This window comes from Dipodomys merriami, unplaced genomic scaffold (assembly GCF_024711535.1).
Source record: "Dipodomys merriami isolate MVZ:Mamm:240054 unplaced genomic scaffold, mDipMer1.0.p SCAF_174, whole genome shotgun sequence".
NCBI lineage: Eukaryota > Metazoa > Chordata > Mammalia > Rodentia > Heteromyidae > Dipodomys > Dipodomys merriami.
In genome coordinates this window covers 444,884-472,435 of record NW_027203093.1, presented here as the reverse complement: position 1 = coordinate 472,435, position 27,552 = coordinate 444,884, and the positions used below count along the sequence as shown (strand labels likewise).

Below are 27,552 nucleotides of genomic sequence, written 5' to 3'. Positions count from 1 at the left end.
CGTTCAGCGTACTTCTGCCTCTCTGTGTGTCACCAGCTTGACCACTGACCTCGTGGGTGCCGGCATCCGAGCCATTACTCGTGCCTGGGGTCTCTCCTGGATCCAGCCTGATGGGCCGGGGCAGCAGGGGCCAGGACTGACTCTGCAGAGAAGGGTGGGCTCTTGGAGAGGGCTACTCTTAGCCCTCCTGGCTGCCCTCGAGAGCCCTGGGCCCTGGGCAGCAGGCCCACCTGCGGCTCTCAGGCCTGGGCCCTCAGACCTGGCCCTGAGACAGGCTCCGTGGTGGTGTCCCATGGCGTGGACAGGCAGGCTCTGGGGAGGTGGCACACAGTAGGTGCTCAGACGTACATAATAGGTGCTCAGACACCCACAGCAACACCAGGCCAAGCCAAGCCTGACAAAGCAGACTTGGAATGGAAAGGGGGAGCCGTGTCCCCCCTTGTCCCCCCTCTAGGGCTGCGGGAAAGCTGCATCCTCCCCAGGCCACCCTAGGACTCCTAAGGCCAGTGCGGGTGGCACAGGCCTGGGGGCAGGGTGCTGCCGCTGGTGGGTGAGCCAACGGAGGAAGGAACGGAGATTTTAGGGGCTCAGGACCCCTTTCAGGTGCCTGGCGACCAGGGCAGGCGGGTGGGCCCAGAGGACAGAAGTGCCAGTTGGGGACTGGTGGGTGGTTGCCTGGGCCTATCCAGGGCCTCAAACACCACCAAGGGGAAGGGATGGCATCGGGCCCTGGACCAACAGCGCCCCCATCCCACCACACACGCAGTCCAGGCATGTAGGGCCAGGCCTGGCCACCAAGGGGCGCTGTGGGAGCACACGGGAGCCCTAGCATGAGGGGCAGAGGGACAGTAGTAGTAGCCTCCCAGGGCCGTGGGGCCACCCACCCCCACCCGGCCCTGTGTCCAGTATCCACACGTAGCCACGGCTCCCATTTTATTGCCTTCAAACGTCCAGAGCGTCTGACGCCCCGGGATCCAATAACGAGGTGCCGAGAACAGGTGAGGGGTTGCCAAAAAGGGCCAGTGGTTAAAAAACACATGCCCACAGCGAGCAGGCCAAGGGCAGCCTGCAGCCGGGAGAGCGCGCTGCCCACAAGTCCAGGACAGAGGGCCAACCGGCCTCAGAGGGGCAGCATGGGTGGAGCTGCAGACGGACAGGAAGACAGAGAGACCCCGCACACCGCCATGGCCTCCTCGGACACAGGTGTACACAGCCCGGGGAGGCCCTGGGATGACACAAGGCAGCCAGGACGGGCCTTGACGGACGCGGCCATCACAGAGCTGGGCCTGGCCAGGCTCCTGCGCTACATGACGCAGCATTTGGTCTTGTGCGCGTGCGGGTCTTTGAACCGCAGCCTCTGCTTGGGCCGGTACTTCTCCAGGTAGCTGAGCTGTTTACTGTTGATGGCTCCACGGCGCTTCCTGCAGAGATGGGAGACAGGCGGCCGGGTCACCAGGCCCGGCTCAGCCCCCACCTGCCCGGGCTAGGATCCATCCCCCTGCACAAGCGAAGCGACCCTGAACCAGGACGACGACAAGGCCTCCATGCAACCTGAGCAGCCTCAGGCCAGGGAGCCAGCCGCACAGGCAAAAGCAATGGAGCCCCAGAGGACAGAGCGGTGTGATAGTCCTGCCCTTCCCCCAGCAGCAGGAGCCCTGCACCTGGGCCCTCAACCCCTCCCACCGCCAGGGCATTCATGGGTTCCCACCCCCGGGGCCCTCCCACCGCCCCCCCCCCCCCCCCCCGCACTCACTGCCGGATGAACTGGATTGCGTCTTCATACTTCATCCCACTTTCAATGAGGGCCAGTGCCACAAGGACCGGAGCCCTGCGGGCATGTGACAAGGGCTGGTCATCCGAGCCCCTGTAACCCGTGTCCCCCAACACAGCACCTCTGGAGACGCGGGCATGGTGTTAGGGTGTTCCAGAGGCCTGATCCTCCTCCCATCCCCCCACCCCCCTCCCAGTTCCCTAAGCTCCTCAATGGAAGGCCCAGACCAAATCCCAGCTCCCTCCAGGGTTCTTCCTGGTTGCAACAACTTCTCTGTGCCTCTGTGCCTTGTGGGTAACTTGCTGTGAACAGTTAGACCAGGGCCCAGGCCAAGTGTCTGGGATGAGAGCTCGGGACACGGCGACTACCATGATGCTGGTGGTCCCTTTAATGGGCGATTCCCCAGCCTGGCTCATTCCCAGCCAAGCCAGATCCTGTTCCTTCTCCAGGAAGAGCTGCAGGCCCAGCTCAGTGAGCTGGGGGGTCTTTGTGTCTAGGGAGGGGCAGGTGACAGCAGGAGGGGGTGAGGTTCGGCTTCGGAAGGCCTTCTTCCCTGCCAGGCTATGGGAGGACTTGACTGGGACCCTGGAATACGGACAGCTGACTCTGGGAAGGCCAGGTGGATGGGGCCCGCATCAGAAGGCAGGAAAGGCAATGCACAGGAAGCCAGGTTCAATGTGAACTCCCGCCACTCCGAGTCCGGCCGGCCACCAGCCCCACCCATGGCTCACCTCCCCAGGCCCGCCACGCAGTGCACGGCCACACAGCTGCCCGGGTCATCGCAGAACTTGGCCTTCAGCAGGCTCAGCCAGTCTTCCACCACCTTGCCGGGCGGAGGCGCCCCGTCATCGAAGGGCCAGTCCTGCAGAGGGAAGAGCTGAGAACCTACGCTGGGGCCTGGGGAGAGTGGGCAGAGCCAGGGCACAGGGTGCTGAGCCCAAGCCATGCAGAGCACCCAGGCCTCCCTCCACGTCCTCCCCCTCTCCTCCTCTGGGGCCCTTCCCCTCTCTCTAGAGGCTCCTGGTCACCTGCCTGTGGTTTGGGACACCAATCCTGAGGCCTGAACTCAGGGCCTGGGCGCTGTCCCTGAGCCTTTTCACTCCAGGCTAGCGCTCTACCACTGGAATCACAGCTTTACTTCTGGCTTTTTTGGTAGTTTATTGGAGATGAGAGTCTCAGGGACTTTCCTGCCCAGGCTGGCTTCCAACCCTACTGGAATCACAGCTTTACTTCTGGCTTTTTTGGTAGTTTATTGGAGATGAGAGTCTCAGGGACTTTCCTGCCCAGGCTGGCTTCCAACCCTACTTGGAGTGCTGGACTCTCGGCTCCTCCTGAGCGAGGGTTACAGGCGTGAGCCACGGCACCTGGCCTGCCTGTAGTTCTGGGGCCACAGCCTCTCCCACGTCTTGTGCCAGCGGCAGTCTAGGAGCCTCTGGGTCAGCGGGAACACAGCAACGTGCTGCCGTGTCCTGCCAGTGTCTACCCCAACCCGATCTGCCTGGGGGGGAAGGAAGAGGTACTTGGTGCTTTCCAACCACCCACACCAGGTGAGGATCCTGAGGCTCCGAGTGGCCCATGGGGACCCACAGCCAGGAAGGGACGGCAGCAGGACTCAGCCCCGACCTGATGACCCCAAACCGCCAATCAGTGGTTGTTCACGACTACAAGAGGGTCCTTGCCCAGGAGTGGCTCAGCACCAAGCTAGTTGGGGCCTTCCTCCCCGGCCTGGCCCACCCAGGCCTCCCTCCTGCACCAGGGAGCCTGCCTGCAGCCCGTCCCACAGCGCTGTGTCATCCTCCACAGGGTCCCCAGAGCCACAGGCACCAAGGAAACGGCCCAGGAGGCCTCAGGCCTCCACGAGGCCCTCCCCAGACGCCCACGGCTGCCCAGCTACAGGGCTCCGGGCATCTGGCATGCAGAGGCTGAGAAGAGGCCCCCGGGACAGGCCCAAGCACAGAGGAGCCAGGCATGGGGACGCGCCCGCTACGTCTCAGCCGCTCTGCACCACGGCGGCCCGGGCCAGGGGCCCAGGCAGACACTCCCCAGCTAAGTCCTCCTGACTGACTGTGCCCCACAATGCCTGGCCCCCAGGCCTCCATTTCCCCAGGAGGGATGTGGGTCTGAGGCTTGGTGACATCAGTGAGGACCGCCCGCCCCGACACACAGGAAGGCCTGGCTCTCGGGAGGCTAGCCGACGCTTCCCCCAGCGCGGCAACCCCACCTCGGGGGCAGAGGGGCGATGCACTCAAGGTCCTCGGTCCCAATGCTCACTGCCTACCGGTGCCCGCGCGCCCACGGTCCAGGCACGAGAGGGGGCTTCCATGCTGGACCCACAGCCAGGGCCCCACCCCACCACCACCTCACCACTGGGGCCACACCCTCACCACCACGGTGATGCCGTCCTTCTCCAGCGGGGCCTTGTCGTAGGTCACTTCACACACGCGCACCACAGTGGTGGCCCCATATTTCTTCAGGTCCTGGCAGGATGGAAGGAGGGAGGGGGCTGGGCAGGGGCCTGGATTGGGACCCCCAGGCATGCCCACGCCTCCTGGGGGCCCAGGACAGGACTATGTCCCCACTCCTAGACATCAGGCCAGGGAACTGTCCCCTCAACCACAGGAGGCCAATGGCCTAGCAGTGCTGGACACGAAACTCAGCGACAGGCAGGATGGCCGGCGGGGCTGTGTCCCTGTCCACCCACCCACCTTCGCTGTAACCCATAGCTCCACCTCCCACATAGCCCCTTCCTCCACCCTTCCACCCTGTGGTGCTCAGGACCCCCACCTCAGCAGCAAGGCTCTCCCAGAAGCTTCTGGGTGCCCAGCAAAAACAGGACACCACTCATAGGTGGGCCTTGTCTGCTCAGCTGGGGGGCCTGACCCAGCACCATCCTGCATAGTGCCCACGCACACAGCCTCGGCCATCAGGGCAGCAGCCCCAGGGGTCCAGGGAGCCAGGCCCTGCACACCGGGGAAACCCCGCACCCAAGCAAAGGTCAGGGAACTCACAGCCAGATACCGGTATTTATACACGGGGGCCGGGCCAGCTCCCCACCTGCTCCGGGCTGATATTTTGGGAGTGGTGAGAATCACTGGCCTTGCCAGTCAAGGGACAGAGACACCAGACACAGCAAGGCTGGAACCCAAGCATTCCGAGAATGCAGGCAACAGGGCACTGAACCGACCTCCCCAGCCTTCAGAGAAGGAAACACCACCCAGCCCCAAACACTGCTGCTGCTCTCGCACGCTGAGCCCTGACCCTGCTCACACTGAGCCCTGATCCTGCTCACATACTGAGTCCTAACACTGCTCACACTGAGCCCTGACTCTGGTCACACTGAGCCCTGACCCTGCTCACACTGAGCCCTGACCCTGCTCACACACTGAGCCCTGACCCTACTCACACACTGAGCCTGACCCTGCTCAAACTCTGAGCCCTGACCCTACTCACACTGAGCCCTGACCCTGCTCACACTGAGCCCTGACCCTGCTCACACTGAGTCCTGACCCTGCTCACACTGAGCCCTGACCCTGCTCACACTGAGTCCTGACCCTGCTCACACTAAGCCCTGACCCTGCTCACACTAAGCCCTGACCCTGCTCACACACTGAGCCCTGACCCTACTCACACACTGAGCCTGACCCTGCTCAAACTCTGAGCCCTGACCCTACTCACACTGAGCTCTGACCCTGCTCACACTGAGCCCTGACCCTGCTCACACTGAGTCCTGACCCTGCTCACACTGAGCCCTGACCCTGCTCACACTGAGTCCTGACCCTGCTCACACAAAGCCCTGACCCTGCTCACACACTGAGCCCTGACCCTACTCACACACTGAGCCTGACCCTGCTCAAACTCTGAGCCCTGACCCTACTCACACTGAGCCCTGACCCTGCTCACACTGAGCCCTGACCCTGCTCACACTAAGCCTTGACCCTGCTCACACACTGAGCCCTGACCCTGCTCAAACTCTGAGCCCTGACCCTACTCACACTGAGCCCTGACCCTACTCACACTGAGCCCTGACCCTACTCACCCTGAGCCCTGATCCTGCTTACACACTGAGCCCTGACCCTGCTCACATTCTCAGTCCTGACTGCTCACACACTGAGCCCTGATCCTGCTCACACACTGAGCCCTCCTTATCCTGGTCCCTGGCCTGTCACACACTGAGCCTTCATGCTTGTTACACCCTGAGTTCTGGTGTGGTCACTCAGTGCTGGCTGGGATCTGCAGGGTGTCCATGGGAGGAACAGTCCTCCGCTCCCTGCAGGGCCAGGGTCCCGGCTCCCCAAGAGTAGGACACCTCTGCCCCATCTAGCTTGTTTTCCGTTTTGAAGGTGACAAGCTCCACGGGTGGCCCTGCACACAGCCCCTGGGTGCCCTGCACAGCCCAGGCTCTGTAAGCAGCCCTCTATCTGCGGCCAGGAGGGAGCCCCACGGCGGTCACTCCACGTGACCTCGCTGACAGTACCTGATGCCGTGCCAGCTCAGGGTCCACAAGCACACCTGCTCACATTTGTGGGGCCTTGGGCAGCAGGCAGGGGCGCCCCCTTGCCTCTCCAGTGGCAGCCATTGCCCCCTCCCACGTCCAGGCGTGACTCTTGCCTGGTCCTTACCTGACATCTGAGCCCAGAGCCACTGCCCTGCCTGTCCCAGCCCAACGCCTCCCGGAGCCCGAGGGCCTCTCCCAGCCTGGCTGGCTGTGCGGCTGACCTTTTCTCCCCATCTGCCTACGGGCTGTTTCCCCAGCAGCAGCCACACCAGGGCCCCCTTTCTGCTCAGCCTTTGCAGAGGCTACCAGCACAGCCTAGGCAGCATCTCATCGCTCAAGACCCTCAGCTCTCCACTGCCTCGGTTCACACAGCCCACGGACCACTGCTCAGTCCTGGCCCGCCCTGTGCTATCTAGGAACCCAACCGGCCCCCAGTGCCCCCTACCCAAGCACCCGTGTCCTGTGACAGGAGCCTGGCGGGGCACGCCCTGGACTCACCTCAATGAAGGTGCTGAGCGTGGCGTTGGTGGGGTTGTGCGTGATGAGGAAGCGCATGTTCCTGTGGCTCACCTCCACCGGGGCCGGGCGGTTCATGCGGGCCATGCCTCCTCCAGGCAGGCGGGGGGCAGGCCAGCTGGGGGCTGCAGAGAGGCCCGGGACCCAGACCTGCACACTTCCTCCCACCCCCCAAACTGTGTCAAATGAGATCCCCGTGCTTGTCCAAAGACAAAACAAAAATAACTTTTTAAAATCTCATCCCCCCCACCCCCACACACACAAATATTGTGCAAATTCCTGGGAGAAAGAGAAGCTTCCCTGTGCTCAGACTATTTAAAAAAAAAACCTAAATCAAACAGGAAAATGAACAAAACAGCCCCACAGTAAACTGGGCAGTTTCAAGCTCCTGTGTCAGAGCTGGTAATTATAAAAGGGTAAAATGTTAAAGGAATAACAAAGACAAAACAACAGCCTCGGTGGGGTGGGGGAATTAAAAGACTTAAAAGAATCCAAAAACTCCAAAGTGAGTCTGGCTGCCGGCAGTGTGGAGCGTGGCAGGGTCTCTGTGGATGCATCCGTGGGCCACACAGCCCCCTTTGTCCAAAGCTGCGTCCCAAGTCACCGAGGGCCAAAAGGAACACTGGATCCAGCAGCCCCGGGACAGGGTCGCAGGAAGCAGCCGTGGCAGGCGGCCTCTGGCATGTGGGGGGCCCCCCAGCGCGTTACCCCATTGGGGTGGGGCACGTCCCGGAGGGGGTCAGCGGGATCCAGAGGCGGAGCTGGTCCCCAGGCTGGCAGCAGGAGCCATTGGCAGGCCGGGCAGTGGTGAGGGCTCAGGGACCCTGTTCTTCTCAGCGCCGGGCGCAGCTGCAATGTTGGGAGCGGCAGTACTCAGAGCCGGCCCGCCAAGGTCTCGCCATCAATCGCTGGCACTGCCTGGGGCGAGGAGAGAGAGAATGAGTGTCCCTTCTTGGACCTCAGTTTCCCATCTGTGAACACAAGGAGCGCAGCACCTGCCTGGCCTTCCCGGGACCGGGGATTGGTAGATTAGCCATTTCAGCCTCTAGACAGTTGGAAGGGAACGGTGTCAGGGACACACACTCCAGAAGCATTCTGAACCCCAACAAGCAGGCAACAGAGGCCACCAATCCTCTCAGCCTAGCCCTTACCCCACAGGCCAGGACAGTAGCACTCCCCCCCCAGTCCCCCCAAGAGCAGTGGCCCTTGTCTTGGAGTTTCTGAGCCGGGGTCAGCAGGAGCAGCTGACCTTGGGAAAGGGAGCTCAGGATAAGGAGTGTTCTGGGGGTGCCGTGTGAGAGGGACAGGGTTGAGAGATCCCGCTCACAGACACAAGCAGTCCTAGCTGCCTGGGTCTTTCTGTGGTCTCCGCCCCCAGCCACCACGCGCTTGGGCTGGCTGGGCTGGAGAGGTAAACAAGCCGTCCTGTCCTCCGGGAGCTGCCAGGCGGGCACACCACAGGACAAGGGCCAGCCGCCAGGAGCATGCCAAGGTGGTACAGCAAGGGTGGCCAAGGGTGGGGTCACAGAGTGACAGGGCTCTGGGGAAGCTGGTCAGGGCCACAGGAGCACCCCATCCTGCCTCTCTTCCTCTCGGGGGGCCAACAGCTCCAAAGGCCCCAGGCAAGGGGCACCCGGGCCCCTCCCAGGGGTCTCTGGGCCTGTGTCTCCATCGGCACAATGAGGAGCCAAACAAGATGCCTTCTCAGTTCCTCCAGCCGTAATCCGGTGGTCAGCAAGCCTCCAGCCACCGGATTCAGTCTACCCACAGCGCCGGCCTCGATCTGCCCCCACCTGGCAGAGTCCCTCCCCAGCCCACCACCTCTTACCTCTACCCCTGCCCCCTTCTCCAGCAGCCCACCAGGCAGACCAGGCCCTTGGAACCTCAGCCTGGCTGCAGACTGGGCCCAGCTGTGGGCACAAGCCCCTCGGGCTGAGCCCCTCACTCCCTGACCTCCACCGGGAGGTAAGGCATAGCACTCCAGCGCGGGCGGGCAAGCTCACCACCTGAGCATTCGTGAGGAGAGCTTTTACACAAACACCCAGGGCCCCTGGGAAGGCAAGGTCCCGTGGGAGCATGCACACCTCATGTGTACAGAGAATAAAGGGAGAAAGCCCAAGGAAGCCATGAGATTCTAGGAGCCTCCAAAGAGGCTGACCCCCCTATCCACCACATAGTGTGGCTCTGCTGTCTCTGGACAGATCCCCAGGACAGAAGAGCACCTGTGCACACACTCGAAGCACACAGGGCTGGACCAAGGGCCCAGAGCAGAGCCTGACCAGCACGAGCCAGGGACCCCAGGCGGGTAGGACCGGGCCACACCACTATCTTACCACACACCCCATTTCCCAGCAGCCCGGGCTCTGCCAAAGCAGCAAACAGCCAGGCCCCACACACTGCCCCTAGAAGCCCCTCCTGTCCACGCCCTTCTGCAAGGTCCCTGAGGAAGGGGAGAGGGAGGGCTGCCAGCCATCCCAGCCGACATGGGGGCCCAGCCACAGTCTACCTGGCCATCCATCCTCCAATCCTAGTGCCTCCAGAGGTGGGCGAAGCAGGGCCGGGTGAGCTCCCTGTGGCTGAGGCCTCTGCCTACTGAGCCCGTGCAGTTCACCCAGCCCCACTTTCCAGAGCCAGGCCACCACGCCCACCGCCTCATCTCCATGTGGGCCAGCCCCTCCCCCAGGTCCTCCCCTTCCACGGAGTCCAGCCCACAGCCCCAGGTCCAGTGCTGTTCCCTGAACTGCTCTCTTCTCAAAATGCTTTAAGGGAGGCCCACCTGTCTGCCGGGCAGGCCAGACTAGGCCCTCAGCTCAAGTGGGTTTTTGCAACCTGGGTAGGGGAAGCAGAGGCAGGTTGAGCTCAGGAGACTGCTCCCCGTGGGACCTGCCTTGGGGCAGAACAGATCTGGTGAAGGGGTTTGAGTCTGGTGGGCTGCAGGGGGTCCTGGGTACACAGACCCAGCAGTGGAGGTGGGGCCCGGGGCAGAGAAGGCTACCCGCTGAGCAGGCAGGGACGGGTGGGCTGGGGTGCCCCAGGCTGGAACCCTGGGGTCTGGGGAGCGGGGAGGGACACACCCGCTCCCAGCCAGGGCACCGCCTCCCCGGGGCGGGGCTGGATCCCAGGTTACCGTCCCGGGAGGAGATGGGGGCCCGCTGTGCCCCCCACCTGCGCCCAAGCCCGACTCACCACGCACGCCTAAGCCCGGCTCACCACGCACGCCTCCCGCGCGCAGCCCAGCAGCTGAGCAGCGGCTTCCAGGCTTCCATGCGCCGCCGGCCGCTGGCTCAGGACCAGCGCCTGCCCCGCTATTTATAGCGCCCGGCATCACGTGGGGGGGCGGCGGCCCACGGCCCTCGGGCACCTGCCACCCCAAGACAGCACTCGGGCAGGGCGGGGCGGGAAGGGAGTGGCCCTGAGCCAGCCTGGGTCCCCTGGCCACCAGCCCCCAAGACCCCCACCGGGGAGTCAGGATGGGGCAGAGGCCGGAGGGCGCACAGCCCAGGCCAGCTCCTCACTCCGGTCATCTCCTCCAACAGCCTACAGCTGAGGAAACTGAGGCACAGAGCCGGGGAGAGGCCCCAATCACACAGGGAGGCAGGGAACTGAGGAGCACGGTGCACGCGCCCCGCGCCTGGAGCCCAGAGGACTCTAAGCCATGGTGCTCCCCAGGCCCCGCGCTCCCCAGACACAGCCCCAGGTCTGGGTTCCACGCGTCGGCCTCTCCAGACCTGCCAGGCCTGGCCCGCGGCAGGCCCCGGCCTCTCCATGCTGGGAAGCCAGCTCAAAGCGTAGCTCCCAGACGGACGCCGACCCCTGGACCACAGTCATCGGGAGGGCGGAGGGCAGGGGAAGGCTGGCCAGAGGTCAGCAGACACTTCCTCCAGACTGCCCTCCCCAAAACGCACCTGCCTGAGCCGCCACCCTCACCACCCACCCCAGGGAAGGAGAGACCCCAGAACACACACAGCACCCCAACACGCCAGGCCTCACCACCCACCCCAGGGAAGGAAAGACCCCAGAACACACACAGCACCCCAACACACCAGGCCTCACCACCCACCCCAGGGAAGGAGAGACCCCAGAACACACACAGCACCCCAACACGCCAGGCCTCACCACCCACCCCAGGGAAGGAGAGACCCCAGAACACACACAGCACCCCAACACACCAGGCCTCACCACCCACCCCAGGGAAGGAGAGACCCCAGAACACAGAGCACCCCAACACGCCAGGCAGCAGGCCCACAAACACAGGAAGCCCAGCAGCTGGGGCTCAGGGCAAGGACCAGGGGATGGTTCAGGCAGCCTTAAGTTCTAGCTCCCCTCCCAATGCTCCCCACCCTCCCCCCCAGTGCTCCCCACCTCCTCCCAATGCTCCCCACCCTCCCCCCAGTGCTCCCCACCCTCCCCCCAATGCTCCCCACCCTCCTCCCAGTGCTCTCTACCCTCCTCCCAGTGCTCTCCACTCTCCTCCCACTGCTCCCCACATCCTCCCAGTGCTCTCCACCTCCTCCCAGTGCTCTCCACCCTCCTCCCAGTGCTCCCCACCTCCTCCCAGTGCTCCCCACCTCCTCCCAGTGCTCTCCACCTCCTCCCAGTGCTCCCCACCTCCTCCCAGTGCTCTCCACTCTCCCAGTGCTCTCCACCTCCTCCCAGTGCTCCCCACCCTCCTCCCAATGCTCCCCACCCTCCTCCCAGTGCTCTCCACCTCCTCCCAGTGCTCCCCACCTCCTCCCAATGCTCCCCACCCTCCTCCCAGTGCTCCCCACCCTCCTCCCAGTGCTCTCCACCCTCCTCCTAGTGCTCCCCACCCTCCTCCCAGTGCTCCCCGCTCTCCTTCCAGTGCTCCCCACCTCCTCCCAGTGCTCCCCACCTCCTCCCACTGCTCCCCACCTCCTCCCAATGCTCTCCACCTCCTCCCAGTGCTCGCCACCCTCCCCCCAGTGCTTTCCACCCTCCTCCTAGTGCTCCCCACTCTCCTCCCAGTGCTCCCCACCCTCCTCCCAGTGCTCCCCATTTCCTCCCAGTGCTCCCCACCCTCCTCCCAGTGCTCCCCACTCTCCTCCCAGTGCTCCCCACCCTACTCTCAGTGCTCCCCATCTCCTCCCAGTGCTCCCTACCCTCCTCCCAGTGCTCCCCACCTCCTCCCAGTGCTCCCCACCCTCCTCCCAGTGCTCCCCACCTCCTCCCAGTGCTCCCTACCCTCCTCCCAGTGCTCTCCACATCCTCCCAGTGCTCCCCACCTCCTCTCAGTGCTCCCCATCTCCTCCTAGTGCTCCCCACCTCCTCCCAGTACTCCCCACCTTCTTCCAGTACTCTCCACCTCCTCCCAGTGCTCTCCACCCTCCTCCCAGTGCTCTCCACCCTCCTCCCAGTGCTCTCCACCTCCTCCCAGTACTCCCCATCTCCTCCTAGTGCTCCCCACCTCCTCCCAGTACTCCCCACCTCCTTCCAGTACTCTCCACCCTCCTCCAAGTGCTCTCCACCTCCTCCCAATGCTCTCCACCCTCCTCCCAGTGCTCTCCACCTCCTCCCAGTGCTCCCCACCTCCTCCCAGTGCTCCCCATCTCCTCCCAGTGCTCTCCACCTCCTCCCAGTGCTCCCCACCCTCCTCCCAGTACTCTCCACCTCCTCCCAGTGCTCTCCACCCTCCTCCCAGTGCTCTCCACCCTCCTCCCAGTGCTGCCCACCCTCCTCCCAGTGCTCCCCACCCTCCTCCCAGTGCTCCCCACTCTCCTCCCAGTGCTCTCCACCTCCTCCCAGTGCTCCCCACCTCCTCCCAGTGCTCCCCACCTCCTCCCAGTGCTCCCCATCTCCTCCCAGTGCTCTCCACCTCCTCCCAGTGCTCCCCACCCTCCTCCCAGTACTCTCCACCCTCCTCCCAGTGCTGCCCACCCTCCTCCCAGTGCTCCCCACCCTCCTCCCAGTGCTCCCCACTCTCCTCCCAGTGTTCTCCACCTCCTCCCAGTGCTCCCCACCTCCTCCCAGTGCTCCCCACCTCCTCCTAATGCTCCCCACTCTCCTCCTAGTGCTCCCCACCTCCTCCTAGTGCTCCCCACTCTCCTCCCAGTGCTCCCTACCTCCTCCCAATGCTCCCCACCTCCTCCCAGTGCTCCCCACCTCCTCCCAATGCTCCCCACCTCCTCCCAATGCTCCCCACCCTCCTCCCAGTGCTCTCCACCCTCCTTCCAGTGCTTTCCACTCTCCTTCCAGTGCTCCCCACCTCCTTCCAGGGCTCTTATCCCTCCCTTCCAGTGCCCCCCTCCCTTTCCAGTGCCCCCCTCCCTTACGGCAGAATGTCCCTAAGCCCTGGCTGACTCAGCTCTGGACACTCACTGCCCTCCAGTTTCCCACCTTCATCACCTGCTGGTGGACATTTCACCCCACACAGCAGCTCAGAGAGGTTGAACAGCTTTCCCAGTCGCTCAGCACAAAGCAGAAGGACTAGAGATCCTAGAGACTCTACTGGCCCCAGGTTCGTGCCTCCAGCAGAGAAGCTGGCCCAGCTGGCGCTGCCGTCCACCTGTTCCTACCACCAGGGAGGCTCCGTGAGAGGTGCCAGCCAGCTCCGTGCAGCTGCGCGAGGACGCCGAGCTCACAGAGCGGCTGGGAGCCCCCAGCGCGTGCCAGTCTCCCACCGAGACCCCTTCCCAGAGGCCTCCGGCCTGGCGGGGGCAGGCGGGGGAGGGGGGCACCTTCTTCAGCTGGCAGGGTCCCAGGCCTTTCGGAGAAGTCTATTTATACCACGGCAGGAGCCGTTCCTGGAACCCTCCAGGGCAGCCATCACTGTGGGCCCAGAGGGGAGCCCCGAGTCAGGCCCTGCCCGCGATGTTCCCAGAGCCTAGGGCCGTGAACCCCACAGCTCTGAGCCCTGCTCTCCCAAGTGACTGGCACCACTGGCCCTGCCCACCCAGCCCCCGTCTCCTGGCCATGAGCCCGAGGAGCAGCGTGTCCCCACCACGGGGAGGGCCTCTCCTCGGGCCTGGCACCACTCCCTCCCGCACAGGCCCTGGCACGAGAGGGCCCCTGCTTGTTTGTGGAAGGAACAAGTGACCCAGCGTTCCGGGCAAAGGTCCAGATGTGGGGCATATCCAGAAGCCATCACGAGATCTCAGCCCTGGAGGTCTGAGGAGCCTCAAAGGTCACCCCGCCACCTAATCCAGCTCAACTCGCTCGCTCACCTCCAGGGAGGGCGCTCGGGACCTGGGTGGCCTGCGGGTGGGCCTCAGGCCTCCGGATTCGGGCAGCTCCCTGAGGTGCTGGTGACCCAAGGGGTAGCTCCTGAGCGCCCACAGCCAGGAGGCGGACAGCAAGAGGCTCCAGGCAGCAACCTGGCTGGCAGGGGCCGCCAGGCAGGGTAGACAGGAAGGCTTCTTGGAGGAGGAGCTGGTAGGCGGGTGGCACCAATTTCCTGTGCAACCTGGGGCCAGCGCCGCTCTATCAGTGGACACACGGCACCTTCTAGATGGTGCCCACCCAGCGGGTCAGAGGGCGCCTGGGCTGTGACAGGAAGCAGCGCTGCAGGGAGCCTGGTGATGCCAGCCTGGCACCTGTTGGCCTGCCGCGGAGCTCTGGGCAGCGGCTGCCAGGCCTCTCCAGACCGGCCACTGGCTCGGCTCTCTCCCTAAGCCGCCCACCCGCGCCAGTCACAGACCGCTCCTCCACCGTGGCCTGTGCAGCCGCAGGCAGGCACCCAGTGTGTTCATGGCCACTGGGCACACCCTGGCTGCCAGCAGGCTGGGGGTGAGGCAGCCAGGTAGGGCCACCCAGGGAGAAGCCACTCTGAGCCAGCCTGGCCTCCAGTGGCCCCGGAGGACCTGCCCTCATCACGGGGAGGCCCACCCCTTCGCTCACACTGTCTCTCGCCTCTGGGACCCAGCCTCAGCCTGGAGGTCTTCTGCAATGCAGACCCCAGAGACCTCAGGACCCTGACCAGAGGGGGAGCGGCAGGCCAGCATTCGCCCAACTTGACAAATACGTGCTGGTGTCTCCCTGGCCAGGCATGGGGCCGGGCTTGGGGCCGGGCTTGGGGAGACAAGGAAACATGCACAGGAGGACCAGGCAGCCACAGGCCCCTTGTGGACCCCGTAGTTATGATATTGGGGTGCTCCAAGGGGGAGGGATGCCTATGCAGGTACCACTACTGAGTCAGGGGCCATTTCTACTCTGGAACCACACCCCTGGGTGTCCTCAAAGAAGAGGATACCAATCTGTGACTCAGTTCCCCAGGCGGCCATGCGCAGAGTGAGGAGGGCAGAGCTGCCCCTCACTGGGCTGAGCGACCTCAGGTCTGGACCAGTCCCAGAGCCTCCTGGTACCTCCCTGCCCCCAGCAGTGTTCACAAGGCCGCACAGCACACAGGGCGCTGGCTGCAGGTCCGCCCACCTCCTTTCCTCAGGGTCAGAGGGAGCGTCGCCGCACCGGTGACCCAGCACGCTGCTGTCTGCGCCTCTGCTGCCTCATGTGAACCAGTGTGACGACAGTCACTCCCTCACAGTCATAAAGCCCTGAGCAGCCCAGACCTGCGATCCACCCAGGAGCACGGCACAGCCTCTGCTCTTCCCGCCTCAGCCACAGTGCCCTTGACCTCTGCCTCCCCTCTGGCCCAGGTCACAGGCTTCTCCCTGTGCTGTTCCCGCCTCTCCTCTCCAACATCTCTGCCAGCCCCAGGCAGTCAGGCCTGGACAATAAACAGTGGTCTCAGAAGGTGCCAGCCCTACCCCTGCCATCAAAGAGGGCAGAGCCCCCAGGGCCCCTGATGCCACACTCCCACTCCACTCCCACCCCCGCCCCCCGCCACCAGCCCTCTGCCTCCCACCCTGCCTGGCCTGCAGCCCACACCCCCCCCAGGCCGGGCAGCTGTACAGAGCACACGTGTGTCCAGCCCACCCTGGACCCCTGACCGGGGGCCTATGCCACCTGCCAACCTGACTGTACACCACCCACGCCTCTCCAGACACACCTCCAGGAGCTCCAATCTCCCCCAGAATGCCCACCACACCCTCAGCCCTTTGATGAGGCCAGGGTCTCTTCCTCCAGGCAGCCCGCAGGCACCCTGAAACTCCTGGATTCACGGAGACCATGGGGCAGGGGGCAGGGGTGAGTGAACACACAGGACCACGTCAGGGGGCCGGTCCAGAGGTGGGCATGATAAACAGGCAGGGGTTCAGAGCAGAGGGAAGGCTCGCCATGGGAGGGTAATCACGGAGGCCTCCCTGAGGAGGCCCTCAGACAGACACATGGCCCCATGATCAGGTGGTGGCAATGGACCCCAGGGGCAGGACACATACCAGACTCTACCTGGAGCCCCTGGCAACAGCCCGCGGCAGCGCCTCTGAGCTGCCATGGACCCCCATCACCACGCCCGCCGCACACCTTGGCCGACGGAAGACCCAGCAGCCCTGCTTCAGCCAAGGCCAGACGGGCCTCAGCTGTCCCGAGCCCAGCCCAGGAAGGCAGCACACTCACAAAGGCCAGGGAGGTGGGGACAGGCGGAGGCCAGCATGGGTGCCCACACAGCCTGGGGCCTCTCGGGGCTTCGACTCCGAGCCCAGAGACTCCTGATATTCACACCATTATGGCCCACTAGAAGTCAGCAGCACTTACGGCGACCATTAGTCGCAACTTCTGCCTCTTCCCAACAGCCTGGTGCCAGCCGGGGTGCGTTCAAGTCCATCCCCTTTAATGTCCAAGCCAACTCTGGCTGGGTCACACAGGGCCACCACCAGTGCCTGCGTGGCACCCAGGGCCTCACGGATGCCCACTGTCCCAGGCCACTGTCCCCAGCACCTCCCTCAGTGAAGACTGGTGACGCAGCCACCACGCAATCAGCCCATGCAACAAAGCAGGTGTGGGCAGAAGGGGTCAGGAACTGCCGAGTGGCAGAAGCGGCAGGCCGGACCCCACCCCGGGCCCAGAGCCCATCTCCTGGGACTCCTGGACAGTACAGGGACCAGGCCCACAAGGCCAGCACTAGTGCAAAGCAGGGCTGGACCCCACCCCAGCACCCTCACAGAGGGACTGCTGCCCTTCCCCACCACCACACAGCCCAGGACCAGGCGGGCCACTCCTCTAGCAGGACTCAGGAAGCTGCGGTCCCCTGGGTGGCATCACAGTGGGGTCACTGTGGCTCCCTGGGTGACATCACAGTGGGGTCACTGTGGTTCCCAGGGTGACATCACAGTGGGGTCACTGTGGTTCCCTGGGTGGCATCACAGTGGGGTCACTGCGGTCCCCTTTGTGACATCACAGTGGGGTCACTGGGGTTCCCTGGATAACATGACGGCATGGGGTCACTGCGGTCCCCAGGGTGGCATCACAGTGGGGTCACTGCGGCCCCCTGGGTGGCATCACATTGGGGTCACTTTGGTCCCCTGGGTGGCATCACAGTGGGGTCACTTTGGTCCCCTGGGTGGCATCACAGTGGGGTCACTGCGGTTCCCTGGCTGACATCGCAGTGGGGTCACTGCGGTTCCCTGGGTGGCATCACAGTGGGGTCACTGCGGTCCCCTGGGTGACATCACAGTGGGGTCACTGGGGTTCCCTGGGTGGCATCACAGTGGGGTCACTACGGTTCCCAGGGTGACATCACAGTGGGGTCACTGGGGTCCCCTGGGTGGCATCACAGTGGGGTCACTGAGGTCCCCAGGGTGACATCACATAGTGGGGTCACTGGGGTCCCCTGGGTGGCATCACAGTGGGGTCACTGGGGTCCCCAGGGTGACATCACAGTGGGGTCACTGAGGTCCCCAGGGTGGCATCACAGTGGGGTCACTGCGGTCCCCTTTGTGACATCACAGTGGGGTCACTGCGGTTCCCTGGGTAGCATCACAGTGGGGTCACTGAGGTCCCCAGGGTGGCATCACAGTGGGGTCACTGCGGTTCCCTGGGTGGCATCACAGTGGGGTCACTTTGGTCCCCTGGCTGACATCACAGTGGGGTCACTGAGGTCCCCTGGGTGGCATCACAGTGGGGTCACTGCGGTCCCCTGGGTGACATCACAGTGGAGTCACTGTGGTTCCCCAGGGTGACATCACACAGTGGGGTCCCCTGGGTGGCATCACAGTGGGGTCACTGCGGTCCCCTGGGTGACATCACAGTGGGGTCACTGGGGTCCCCTGGGTGGCATCACAGTGGGGTCACTACGGTTCCCAGGGTGACATCACAGTGGGGTCACTGGGGTCCCCTGGGTGGCATCACAGTGGGGTCACTACGGTTCCCAGGGTGACATCACAGTGGGGTCACTGTGGTTCCCCAGGGTGACATCACACAGTGGGGTCACTGGGGTCCCCTGGGTGGCATCACAGTGGGGTCACTGTGGTCCCCTGGGTGACATCACAGTGGGGTCACTACGGTTCCCTGGGTGACATCACAGCGTGGGGTCACTTGTGCCAGGTCCAGGCAGGACCAAGATACACACACCTGTGTCGTGGCAGGGATGAGGTCACTGCTGATTGTCATCCACGTGTGGTCTGCAGTCCAGGGTCAGCTGTGGCTCAGTCCCCAAGTCTTGTCCCCTCCTGGATCACCGTCCAGTCCTGTGAGATGAGAGAGGCCTGAGAAGACATGAGGCGCCTTTCACAGGCCCGGCCCAGCACCATCCACAGAGTGCCCCCATTTCACAGAGCGGGAAATGGAGGCTCGGTGCACAGCTCTGGGGCTGCATGGGATTCAGAGTCAGCCCAGGATGACCCTTCTGTGCACTTGTCCCTAAAAGCAACGAAGGGTCCAGCTCACGCCGGAGGCCGCGTGTCCCTTGGTGCCTCCACCCCAGGGAGCTTCCTAGTCTACCCAAAGCCAGGGCCCCTGGAGTCAGACGGGTGGGAGGGAGCCCAGGATCATGGCGGGAGTCAGGGCCACGGGCCAAGGCCCTGAGACTCGCATCAGAGGCCCTGAGGAGCTGGGAAAAGAGCTCTGACCTGGCCTCAGGAGGCCACGTCCAAAATAGCCAGCTTGGCCCGGTGAGACAGCTGGGCTGGGCTGGGCGCACGTAGCTGTGGCCCAGCCAGCCCAGCGCTGCGAAGCTGGCTGAGGAAGGTCAAGGCTATTTTGGGGTTGGCCTGTGGTGAGACACAGCTCCGGCACCCTCTGAGCCGGTCAGCAAGAGGTAGCTGGGGCCCAGCAGGACCAGTGCCTGGACACAGGTGGAGAGTCCACGTGGACACATGTCCCCGGGGTGTTGGGAGCCTGGAGTCTGCTCCCTCAGTCTCCATCCCCATCTGACATCGAGGTATCTCACCCCGCTGGCAGACAAGGCTCCAGACAGGCCAAGCTGTGCCCGGCACATGTGGGTGCGAAGGCAGCAGCCCCTCCCCGAGCCCACGAAAGGCAGGACGGGCGCCGTGGATCTGGGCACACGGTGGGAGAGACAGGTAACGGCGGAGACACTGCCGGCCACCCCGCCTCACAAGTCACCTGTGGCACACACAGCCTGCAGGCCGGCGCTGGGAGCCACTGAAGGTGACCTCCCTGTGGGTCCTGCTCGGCGCCAGGGACCATCTCCCCCATGGGGAAACCAGACCATGGCCCCAGCATGGAGCCTTCACCTAGCTCCAAGCACGGAGGCTGCCCACAGGCCCCTCCACATCCTGGCCCCGGTGACCTGCCCTACAGCCTGCTCAGCCCGCAGCCACGGTCTGGGCTAGGGGCTGCCTGATCCCCCAGACTCCACGCCAAAGCCGAACGTGCGGCAGAAAGCTCAGCCACCGCTCACGACCACACTGATACCACCGAGCCATCGCCCCGTCCTCCCAGGTGGACAGCAGGAGCGGTCACTCAATGTGCAGGGTACAAGCTCATCACCCCCACAGCCCCTGCCCAGCTCCCAGGAGAGACAGGAAAACTTCTCCTGGCATCTAAGGACCTAGCTGGCAGCCCGGGACCCCCTCCCCCACTGAACCACCCTCTGTCCTGTGCCCTGGGCAGGTACTGCCCGAGGCACACGGCTGGAGTAGGGGTAGGAGAAGGCCACAACCGGCAGGCTACAGGGAGCCAGGGAGCTGAGCACCCAGGGCTCCAGCCTTCCCATCCCGTGTAGAACAGGACTGAGGACCTGGAGGGGCGGAGGGGCTCGAGGAGCCCGGCTCTGCGGGCCTGGGACGCTGCTGGGACCGGGAACTCTGACCCACTTGGCAGTGCCGTGCCAGGCCACTCTCAAGGGCCGGGGTTCCCAGGCCACCTCTGACAGGGCCAGGCAAGGACTCAGGAAGGCAGCCGCTGCTCTGTACCTTGGGGACACGGAAGCTTCGGCTGTACTCACTCGCTCTCGGCTCGGCCCTGGGGACCCCCGGGAACAGCAACTGGACAATCCACCAGAGGAACAAGGAAAAAGGGTCACCCCGGGGGCAGAGGGGCGTTGAACACAGGCCCTGCCCCAGCGCGTTCCCCGTGGCTCTCCAGCCGCTCGGAAGTCCCAAAGCGCCTGCCCCGGAACCTTGGAGCAGGGCCAGGGGAACATCCATCCCCTGACGCAAGCCCTGCCCGCTCAGCCCCGGCTGTTTGGATGTATCCTCACCGAGAGAAAATTCCAGTCATGTGAGATCTACTTTCTCACCAGGTTAACATGGGCGACACACATGTGGTGGCAGATGCAGTGTCACATGCACTGTCTCAGAGGGGACCCATAGCCAGGCACGCCAGGACTGGGGAGGACAGGCAGAGGGGTCCCAAGTTCAAAGCCAGCCTACACAGCCAGAAACTGACTCAAAGTGGCAGGGCACTTACCCAGCATGCACCAGGCCCTGGGTTCCACCCCTAGTACGAGACACTGCACCCCTGAGCAGCGACGCCTCCTCTGCCCCACACTGGCCCTGGCACCTGCAGATCACTCCCAGGCTCCATGGCCTTGTCTGTCTTGTACACTCATAGGAACAGAATCATGCACGTGGACTCCTGTGACTGGTTTTTCTACACGGTGTGATGTTTCAAGATTCTCCCTTGTCCTAGCATGTCGGCACTTCGTTCCTTTTACTGGCGAAGTAACATACACTGAAGGGACAGGCCACACTTGATCTGCTCCTCGGCTGATGGACATGTTGGTCATTTCTACATCAATTTTGATGTTACTCTCTGGGGCTGAAAGCCACCCTGGGGTGGGGGGGGGCAATCCTCCCGGGGCACTGCTGAGATGGGAGACAGGCTCATCTTGGCCAACGTACCCAGCATCTATTCCGTAGAGATCCTGGGGCCCAGGGCACTCGGCACACAGAGGACGGGGAAGCTTGAGGCTGGGTGTCCAGGCTGGAGTGTAGGCCACGGCAGGACAGCAGAACCCAGCCCCTACCTAGAACACCTGCTCATACCTTCCCAAGCGCATCGCCAGCCTGGCCAGGCTGCCAGGGAAGGTCAGAGCACTGGCCTAAGGGGTGAAGATCCTTGGCTTCTTTGCTTGTCTTTGCTTTGCTTGTAGTTGTTTTGAGACACGAGCTGGGGTAGGGATGGCGGCCGGGGGGGTGGGGGGGGGCACTCTCATCTGAGGAAACTCCAAGCAGGGCTGCATGCACACAGCCATGAGCCAGAGATGACCAACGGAGAGGGGGAGCAGGGGGGAGGGCAGAGGCTGCAGGGCTGTGGCTCAGCCTCCTCATGGCCACCCAACTTCTGAAGACAGACAAAGCAGCCAAGAACACAGGCTACCTACCAGTCTCCCTGGGGCCAAAGACCCTCCCAGGGCCAGGCAGGCTCAGCGGACAGTGTTCATGGGAACTGTGCCAGCCCCCATACTCAGCTAGTCAGTGGGCACTGGAGTGCTACAAATGCCAGGGCGGCGAGATACGTCCCATAGGACAGGAGTGCTGGAACCAAGTCCAGACTTGGGGACCAACCTGGGGCTGGGTCCTGGGGGAGCCCTGAAGGAGAGGCCAGGGCCTGGTGGAGGGGTGGGGAGGGCTCTTCACAGCCACGACCACTGGCCCTAACGCCGACTGGCCGTCCATGCCTCCACCACAGGGCTGGAGGGGGGCCTGTCCACCTCTCTGCCTCCCCAGCCCCTGCCCTTGCCCCTCAGAATCCCCACACGCCCCAGGGCCACACCCCCAGCCTATAGTCAACCCTCCCTCCAGCCCTGCGCAGGGTGCTCTGTGTGACACCAGGCCCCACCTCCTAACCCTAGGACCCCTCCCCGCCCTGGGCTGAAGCTTAGGTGGCCTCATCCGTTTCCAGGCCAGGCTTCTAGGCTGAGCTCTGCTGGGCCCCCTCTGGGTCTGGGGCCTGTGGGGGGCGGGGATCTGCCGGTTCCACCCGCTCCAACCCTTGAGCCAATCTGGCTCCCAGCCCCACCCAGCACAGTCCTTGGGCTCCACGACCCCCATGCCCTGCCCAGGCTGCTGGCTGTCCTCTGGGGGGAGGGGGAAGAGGGAAGGGGGGGCCCTTGGGATGTCCCTTCCAGTGACTTCCTGCCAGGGAGGGCGGGGAAGGTAAACAAGCCCTCCAGATGGCTTCCTGAGGCTAGGCAGCGTGGGAAGAGGCCTCTGGGGCAGCAGGGAGGCCTCCCCGCATCCCCAAGGAGAGGCCCTCACGCCTGGTGCTGCCAGAGGAGAAACTAAGGCCCAGGCAGGCAAATTCCAGCCGAGGCAGCGGCAGGACCAACTATGAACCAGACATCCTGTCATCTGCGGGGGGGAGGAAGGGAGCGGCTCTGCAGAATCTTCCCCCACACCCATGGAGATGCCAACTGAACCCCAGCTCTCCCCAGACCCCACCTCCTCCCAGAAACCCACCTGGCCACCAGGCAAGGTACCTTCCTGCCACACCAAGACCTTGAAGGCTCCAAGAAGGCGAGAGTCAGATTCATGCTGACAAGCTTCAAACCATCATGGAGCCAACTCAGGCCTGGGCAGCGGCTCTCTGACAAGGTCTGGAGAGGAGGGAGCCAGACCTGCACCAGCCCCACTGCACAGCAGCCAGGACGGGGTGGATGGGGGGGGCGCACCAGGCCCGGGGAGTGACAGGCACAGGGCTAGCCGCACCCACCCTCCTCTTCTCTAGCCCAAGCCTGCGCTACAGAACAGACCCACATGGGCGGGCAGACGTGCCCCTGGCTCTCAGCACCTCCTTCACGAGGGCCACAGGTAAAGGGGACCGTGACCATAAGGGTCAGGGGCCAAACGTGCTGGTTTGGGGGAGGAGAGGCCCACGGCCGGGGTCGCGGGAAGCCAGGGGTGCTGGGCGCTGTGTGAGGAGCTGTCCTGGCCCCGTGGAGTTCAACACACACCAGGAAGCGGGGCCGGCCCGCGCGTCTCCTGAGCTATTCAAACTTTGATACCCAAGGTGCCCATGTCCGCAATCCAAACACAGCTGGCTTGGTGGCACAGTCCCCTACGAGGAGCCGCAGTGCTGCCACTGCAGGTCCCCGCGGACCCCAGCAGCACCTGCCCGACAGGCAAGGAAACCGACGCACCTGCAGAGCCCAGACCAGGAGAGAGCGGAAGCGTGCCTGCTTCCACTGGGCACCTGGCTTTTGGGCTGACCGCCCCCTGCCTCCCAGCCATCTATTGGGGGCTCCCCATCTCCAGAGAAGGAAACTGAGGCTCAGGAAGGGCGGGGTGGGCCCAGGTCACGCGGAGAGGTTGGCAGAGCCTGGGCCCAGGGGAGGAAGCGGGGGAGCCACTGTGAGGTGGGTAGCCGGGAGCCCCAGGCACCCCGGGGCCCCCTGAGCCGGGAAATGCGATTCCCAGCAGATGACCGGCTCTGGCGGGCAGCCAGAGGGAAGCAGGGCCCTGGTGAGGGAGGAGGGAGCACTCACTGACCCCAGCGCAGAGATTAAAGGAGCAAATTGTTTGCCTTGGCAGGAGTCCTGGGCCCAGGCCAGGCCAGGGGAAGAGCTGATGCCCTGGTCACCAGCCGACGATGCCAGGGAGGGCTGCCAGGAGGAAGCGGCACCCCCTGGTGTGGGCAAGCAGATGGGCTGCGGGGATAAACAGATGAAACTGGCCGCCTGTAGGGACCATGCTGGACAGGGGCACGCGGGCTGGGACCAGCCAAGCCTCTTCCTGAACGCTTGGGTCCAGGAGGGCCCCCGGCCAGGGAGTCCCAGTCTCATGGGAAGGGGGCAGGGCAGGCCCACCGCAGCCTGCCCACCTCCTCGGCAGGGCCAGGCCTGGCTCTGGGTCTGTGGCGGGTGAAGCGAGACCGTGAGAACAGGCTCCCTCAGCTCCCGAGAGGGACAGAGATGGAGGAGCCAGCGAGTGTGTGAATCCGTGCCTACTCTGTAGGGAAACTGCGGCCCAAGAGAACCGCCTCCTGGCCAGGGTCATCAACTAGAGTATCCCCTGGGCTAACCTAGGCCTGCACGCTGGGGAGACTGAGGCAGGCAGCCTAGTCAGGCCCTGCTGCCTATTGCCAGAGAAACCTGACCCTCCAGGGCTGGGCTCCGTACCCCAGCCCCCTTTCCAGACAGGGAGGGGCTGGGAGGCTGCTGGGACCATGCAAACTACACTGGACACAATTTCCCACCCTGGAGCCATCAGAGTCCACCGGGCCTGGCACCGGGTGAGACGGGAGTGCTGGGCTCCCAGCCAGCCGGCGGGCCGGCCACCTAGCAGACACGGGGCTCCTAAAGGCGGGGTCCGGGGGAGCGTGGTGTGTGCCATGTGACGGGAGGAACGCCTCGGCGCAGAGGGCGGCACCCCTGAGCTGGCACCGGCTCTCCAGCCCTTGCCCCGGCCACCCCGCCCCTGCACCACCGATGGCCCCAACCTATTCCATCCCCTCACAGCAGAGGCCTGGTGGCCTGTGGTTCATCTGGCTGGCCAGGTGTGAGGGCAGGGGCGGGCTGGACTGTCCGGATCTGGCAGGCGCACCATGGGTGGTCACTCTTGGTGGGCTCAGCGAGCAGGGGCTGCACATGCTGGAGACCAGAGCGCTGCCTGAACCCCGAGGACTGCACCTCACGTGGCGGGAAGTCCCCTGCCCACGGGCTGACCCTTCCCCAGAAAGGAGGCATGGTATCGTGGCGGGAGCACAGGCAGTGGGCACAGGCCCCAGGCCCAGGCGGCCAGTGTCTCAATCTCCACTCTCCTGCCAGCTGAAAGCCTCTGGGAGGATGGATCACTTTGCCCCTAGGGCCCACCCGGCCGCAGGTCAGGACAATGACAAGGAGCAGTCCTCTTTGCCCAAGGCCTGAGGGAGACACACCAAGTACTGGGGTCCCCGGGCCACACCACATGCCCATCACCCATCTCTGCCAGCACCAGGCCATGGGGCTTGGGGCCTTGGTCACACATTGGGGTAAGCCTGTCTCCTCTGAGCAGGGCAGAGGGAGCAGGTGGGGCAGCACCTATGTACCTAGCCAGGATGGGGCGGGGCACAGCAGTAAGCACACGACACGGCGCCCGGTCCTCCCCGCACCACGAGCTCCTCGCATGCACGGACACCCAGATCTGGGACTCCTGTGTGCAAAGGAGCCATAGACGGGAACTGCAGGGGTGGACAGCAGAGAGACCCTGGGCCCCAGGACAGAGCGGGAGCGCCCGGGGCAGGAGCTGTGCAGAGCACACCACCCCTCTCCAAGATTCCCAGAGGAGGGCAAGACCTGGGCCCCCACATTCACGGGATGGCCAGCCCCCAGCTGCCAGCATGGCTGGACAGCAGAGCTCCCGCTCCAAGCCCAGGACTGCCCTGAGAAAGCGGGAGGCTGTGCCCGCCTGATGGGGCACCGCCGGCCTCCTCACGGGTCCAGGCCCCACCTGGCTGACGGGACAGGCGAGGGTCTCAGTGTTGACCCAAGACCACCTATGAAGGGAGACACTTTCCAGCCTTTCCACCAGGTGAACTCCTAACCAAGCCTGCATGGTCTCACCCCCCCACCCCCCACCCCCACACCAAGACGCCTAGCTCCACCCACCCCAGTGTGGTTCCTGGCCGCTCAGCTGGAGCCCCACCCCCTGCAGGGCAGGTCTGCCTGTCTGACTGGCGGGCACTCATTCACTCTAGCATCCAGCTGGTCTCCAGGTCAGACAGCAGGGGTGACAGGCCTCCCAAACCGCGCACCCTATCCTGCTGGGCAATCCCGCAGACCCGAGCGAAGCAAAATGGAAGCGAGTCCTCTGAACTACACACAGCCAGAGTGACAGGCCAGTAGAGCCTCCTGACCATGCCTTCACCACTGGCCACCCCGCCAGTCCTGAGCTGGTGGGAGAAGATGGGACCAGCTGGCTCCCGTGGTCGGGAAGACGTCCTGGAGGAGGGCAGGTGAGCCGAGGAACACCACCTGCACTTCCGGCCATCACAGCTGCCTGCCCGGGACCAGGAGGCCGCCCACCCCTGCTCTACCCACAAGCCAATGGGGTTGGGCCCCCTCCAGGCCCAGCACCAAGCCTGCCCCAGAAGGCGTGCTGGGTGAACATCTGGGGGTCCTAGAGGGTGGCCAGCTCCATGGGGACCCAGAGCAAGAGTGCTGGAGTGGCCGTGGGGAGCCCCAATGCCTCGTTCCACTCTGGGCCACAGACCCGGTCCCCCTCCCAGGTGTCCCACACAGCAGCACGGGGTGAGGAAAGCAAGGGTCAGGTGAGGCGGCTTCAGGAAAGGCTGGACGGGACACCACCCGTCTGGGCCTCCACCTCCTCATCTGAGCATGGGGTCAGTGACCTGGAGGGCCGCTCCGAGGCGTGTGGCCAGCACCCCACGGCCCAGGGGCTCCTCTCTGGGTGAGAAGAGGGGCGTCCATCCCCGACCTACACCCAGCTTGCGGCCCTGGGGAGCAGGCCCCTCGGCGTCCACTCACCGCCTGACCCCCACATGTGCGGGCAGCCAACGCAGAGCGGAGGCGAGGGAGGCCTGGTGCGGGCGGCGCCGCAGCTCCCACGGACGGCGCCCCTCCACGGGCCTCTCAACCACCGGCCCCTGGCCCGCAGGGTCCCCACCGGGCAGAGCCGGCCCAGGACGGTGGCCACTCCGCTGGGGCTGGGGGACAGCGCCCGCGGGCCCGGCCACGCTGGGGCACCTGCCCGGGACCTCCGTTAATCCCACCCCGGGGCGGGTGGCCGGGTGGCCCCCACGGGGTGCCCTCGTGCGGCCCACACCCTCCCCAGAGGCGGGGGGGGGGGGGCGTAGGGTGCTGCGCCCCAGACCCTGCCAGACGAGGAAACTGAGGCTGGAGGGCGGGGGCGGGGCGGGGCCGTCGGGTGGCTGGCAGGCCGCCTCCCCGGGCCGGGCCCCCTCCCCGCGCGTGGGGCCGCGGGCCCGCGCTCCCGCAGGCGGGGTGCGGGCGAGCCCCGGGCGCGGGCGGGCGCTCCGGCGCGGCCCCGAGGCGGCGCCCGCGGCGGGCGGCGGGCTCGCGCGCGGACGGTCCCCCCTCGCGCCCGCGCCCGCGCCGCGCGCCCCGCGCGCCCCCGCCCGAGCGGGCGCGGGGGAGACTGACCTGGCGGTCCGGGCGCCGGCGCCGGCACGACGGGCGGAGGGGCTGCGGGCGCGCGCGCGCGCGGGGCGGAGGCGCAGCGGGGCGCGCGCTCGGCCCGCCGGGTCACGTGACCGCGGCCCAATGGGAGCGCCCCCCCCTCCACGCCCGCGGGGGCGCGCGCGGCCCGGAGGCCGGGTCGGGGCGGCGGCGCAGGCGGGCGCGGCCCTGGGGCGCGGGCTGCCCCCCCACCCCGTCCCGTGCACGCCTGGGCCCGGCTACGCCCACCCGGGGCCCCCGCAGGCCGCGTCCTTCCCCGCGCCGGCCCCCAGCCGTCCTCCCAGCCAAGACCCTGCTGGGAAACCCGCCGCCCGCCGGCGCCGCTCCTTCCGTCCTCCTCCTCTCCAGCCTCTGGGTTCTCATTCCTACCGGAGTTCC

The 27,552-nt window shown here is 65.1% G+C and overlaps 1 protein-coding gene across 6 annotated transcripts; it reads right to left on the bottom strand.

Annotated features, from left to right (window-relative positions):
- Nucleotides 1-920: 920 nt before the first annotated feature.
- Nucleotides 921-27,164, bottom strand: LOC138829576 (protein tyrosine phosphatase type IVA 3). 6 transcript variants are annotated; one of them, XM_070025930.1, is made up of 7 exons: nucleotides 27,139-27,164; nucleotides 18,204-18,319; nucleotides 6,765-7,700; nucleotides 4,156-4,248; nucleotides 2,503-2,633; nucleotides 1,754-1,828; nucleotides 921-1,421 (listed from the first exon to the last, which is right to left on the bottom strand). In XM_070025930.1, exons 3-7 carry the CDS (start codon nucleotides 6,867-6,869, stop codon nucleotides 1,304-1,306), a joined length of 522 nt encoding a protein of 173 aa, XP_069882031.1. In that variant the 5' UTR covers nucleotides 6,870-7,700; nucleotides 18,204-18,319; nucleotides 27,139-27,164; the 3' UTR covers nucleotides 921-1,303. The 6 variants fall into 6 exon arrangements, with proteins under 6 accessions (XP_069882031.1, XP_069882032.1, XP_069882036.1 ...); XM_070025931.1 differs by lacking the exon at nucleotides 27,139-27,164 and adding an exon at nucleotides 20,041-20,143 and having other exon boundaries at nucleotides 18,202-18,319; XM_070025935.1 differs by lacking the exons at nucleotides 18,204-18,319; nucleotides 27,139-27,164 and adding an exon at nucleotides 13,137-13,221.
- Nucleotides 27,165-27,552: the final 388 nt, after the last annotated feature.

Bases quoted from the DNA above. Each gene is read 5' to 3' on its own strand.
- LOC138829576 (XM_070025930.1), bottom strand. From the start codon at position 6,869: ATGGCCCGCATGAACCGCCCGGCCCCGGTGGAGGTGAGCCACAGGAAC. The intron at 4,249-6,764 runs GTGAGTCCAGGG...CCATCCTGCCAG, and splicing joins CGCTCAGCACCTTCATTGAG to GACCTGAAGAAATATGGGGC. The intron at 1,829-2,502 runs GTGAGCCATGGG...ACATGCCCGCAG, and splicing joins TGCGTGGCGGGCCTGGGGAG to GGCTCCGGTCCTTGTGGCAC.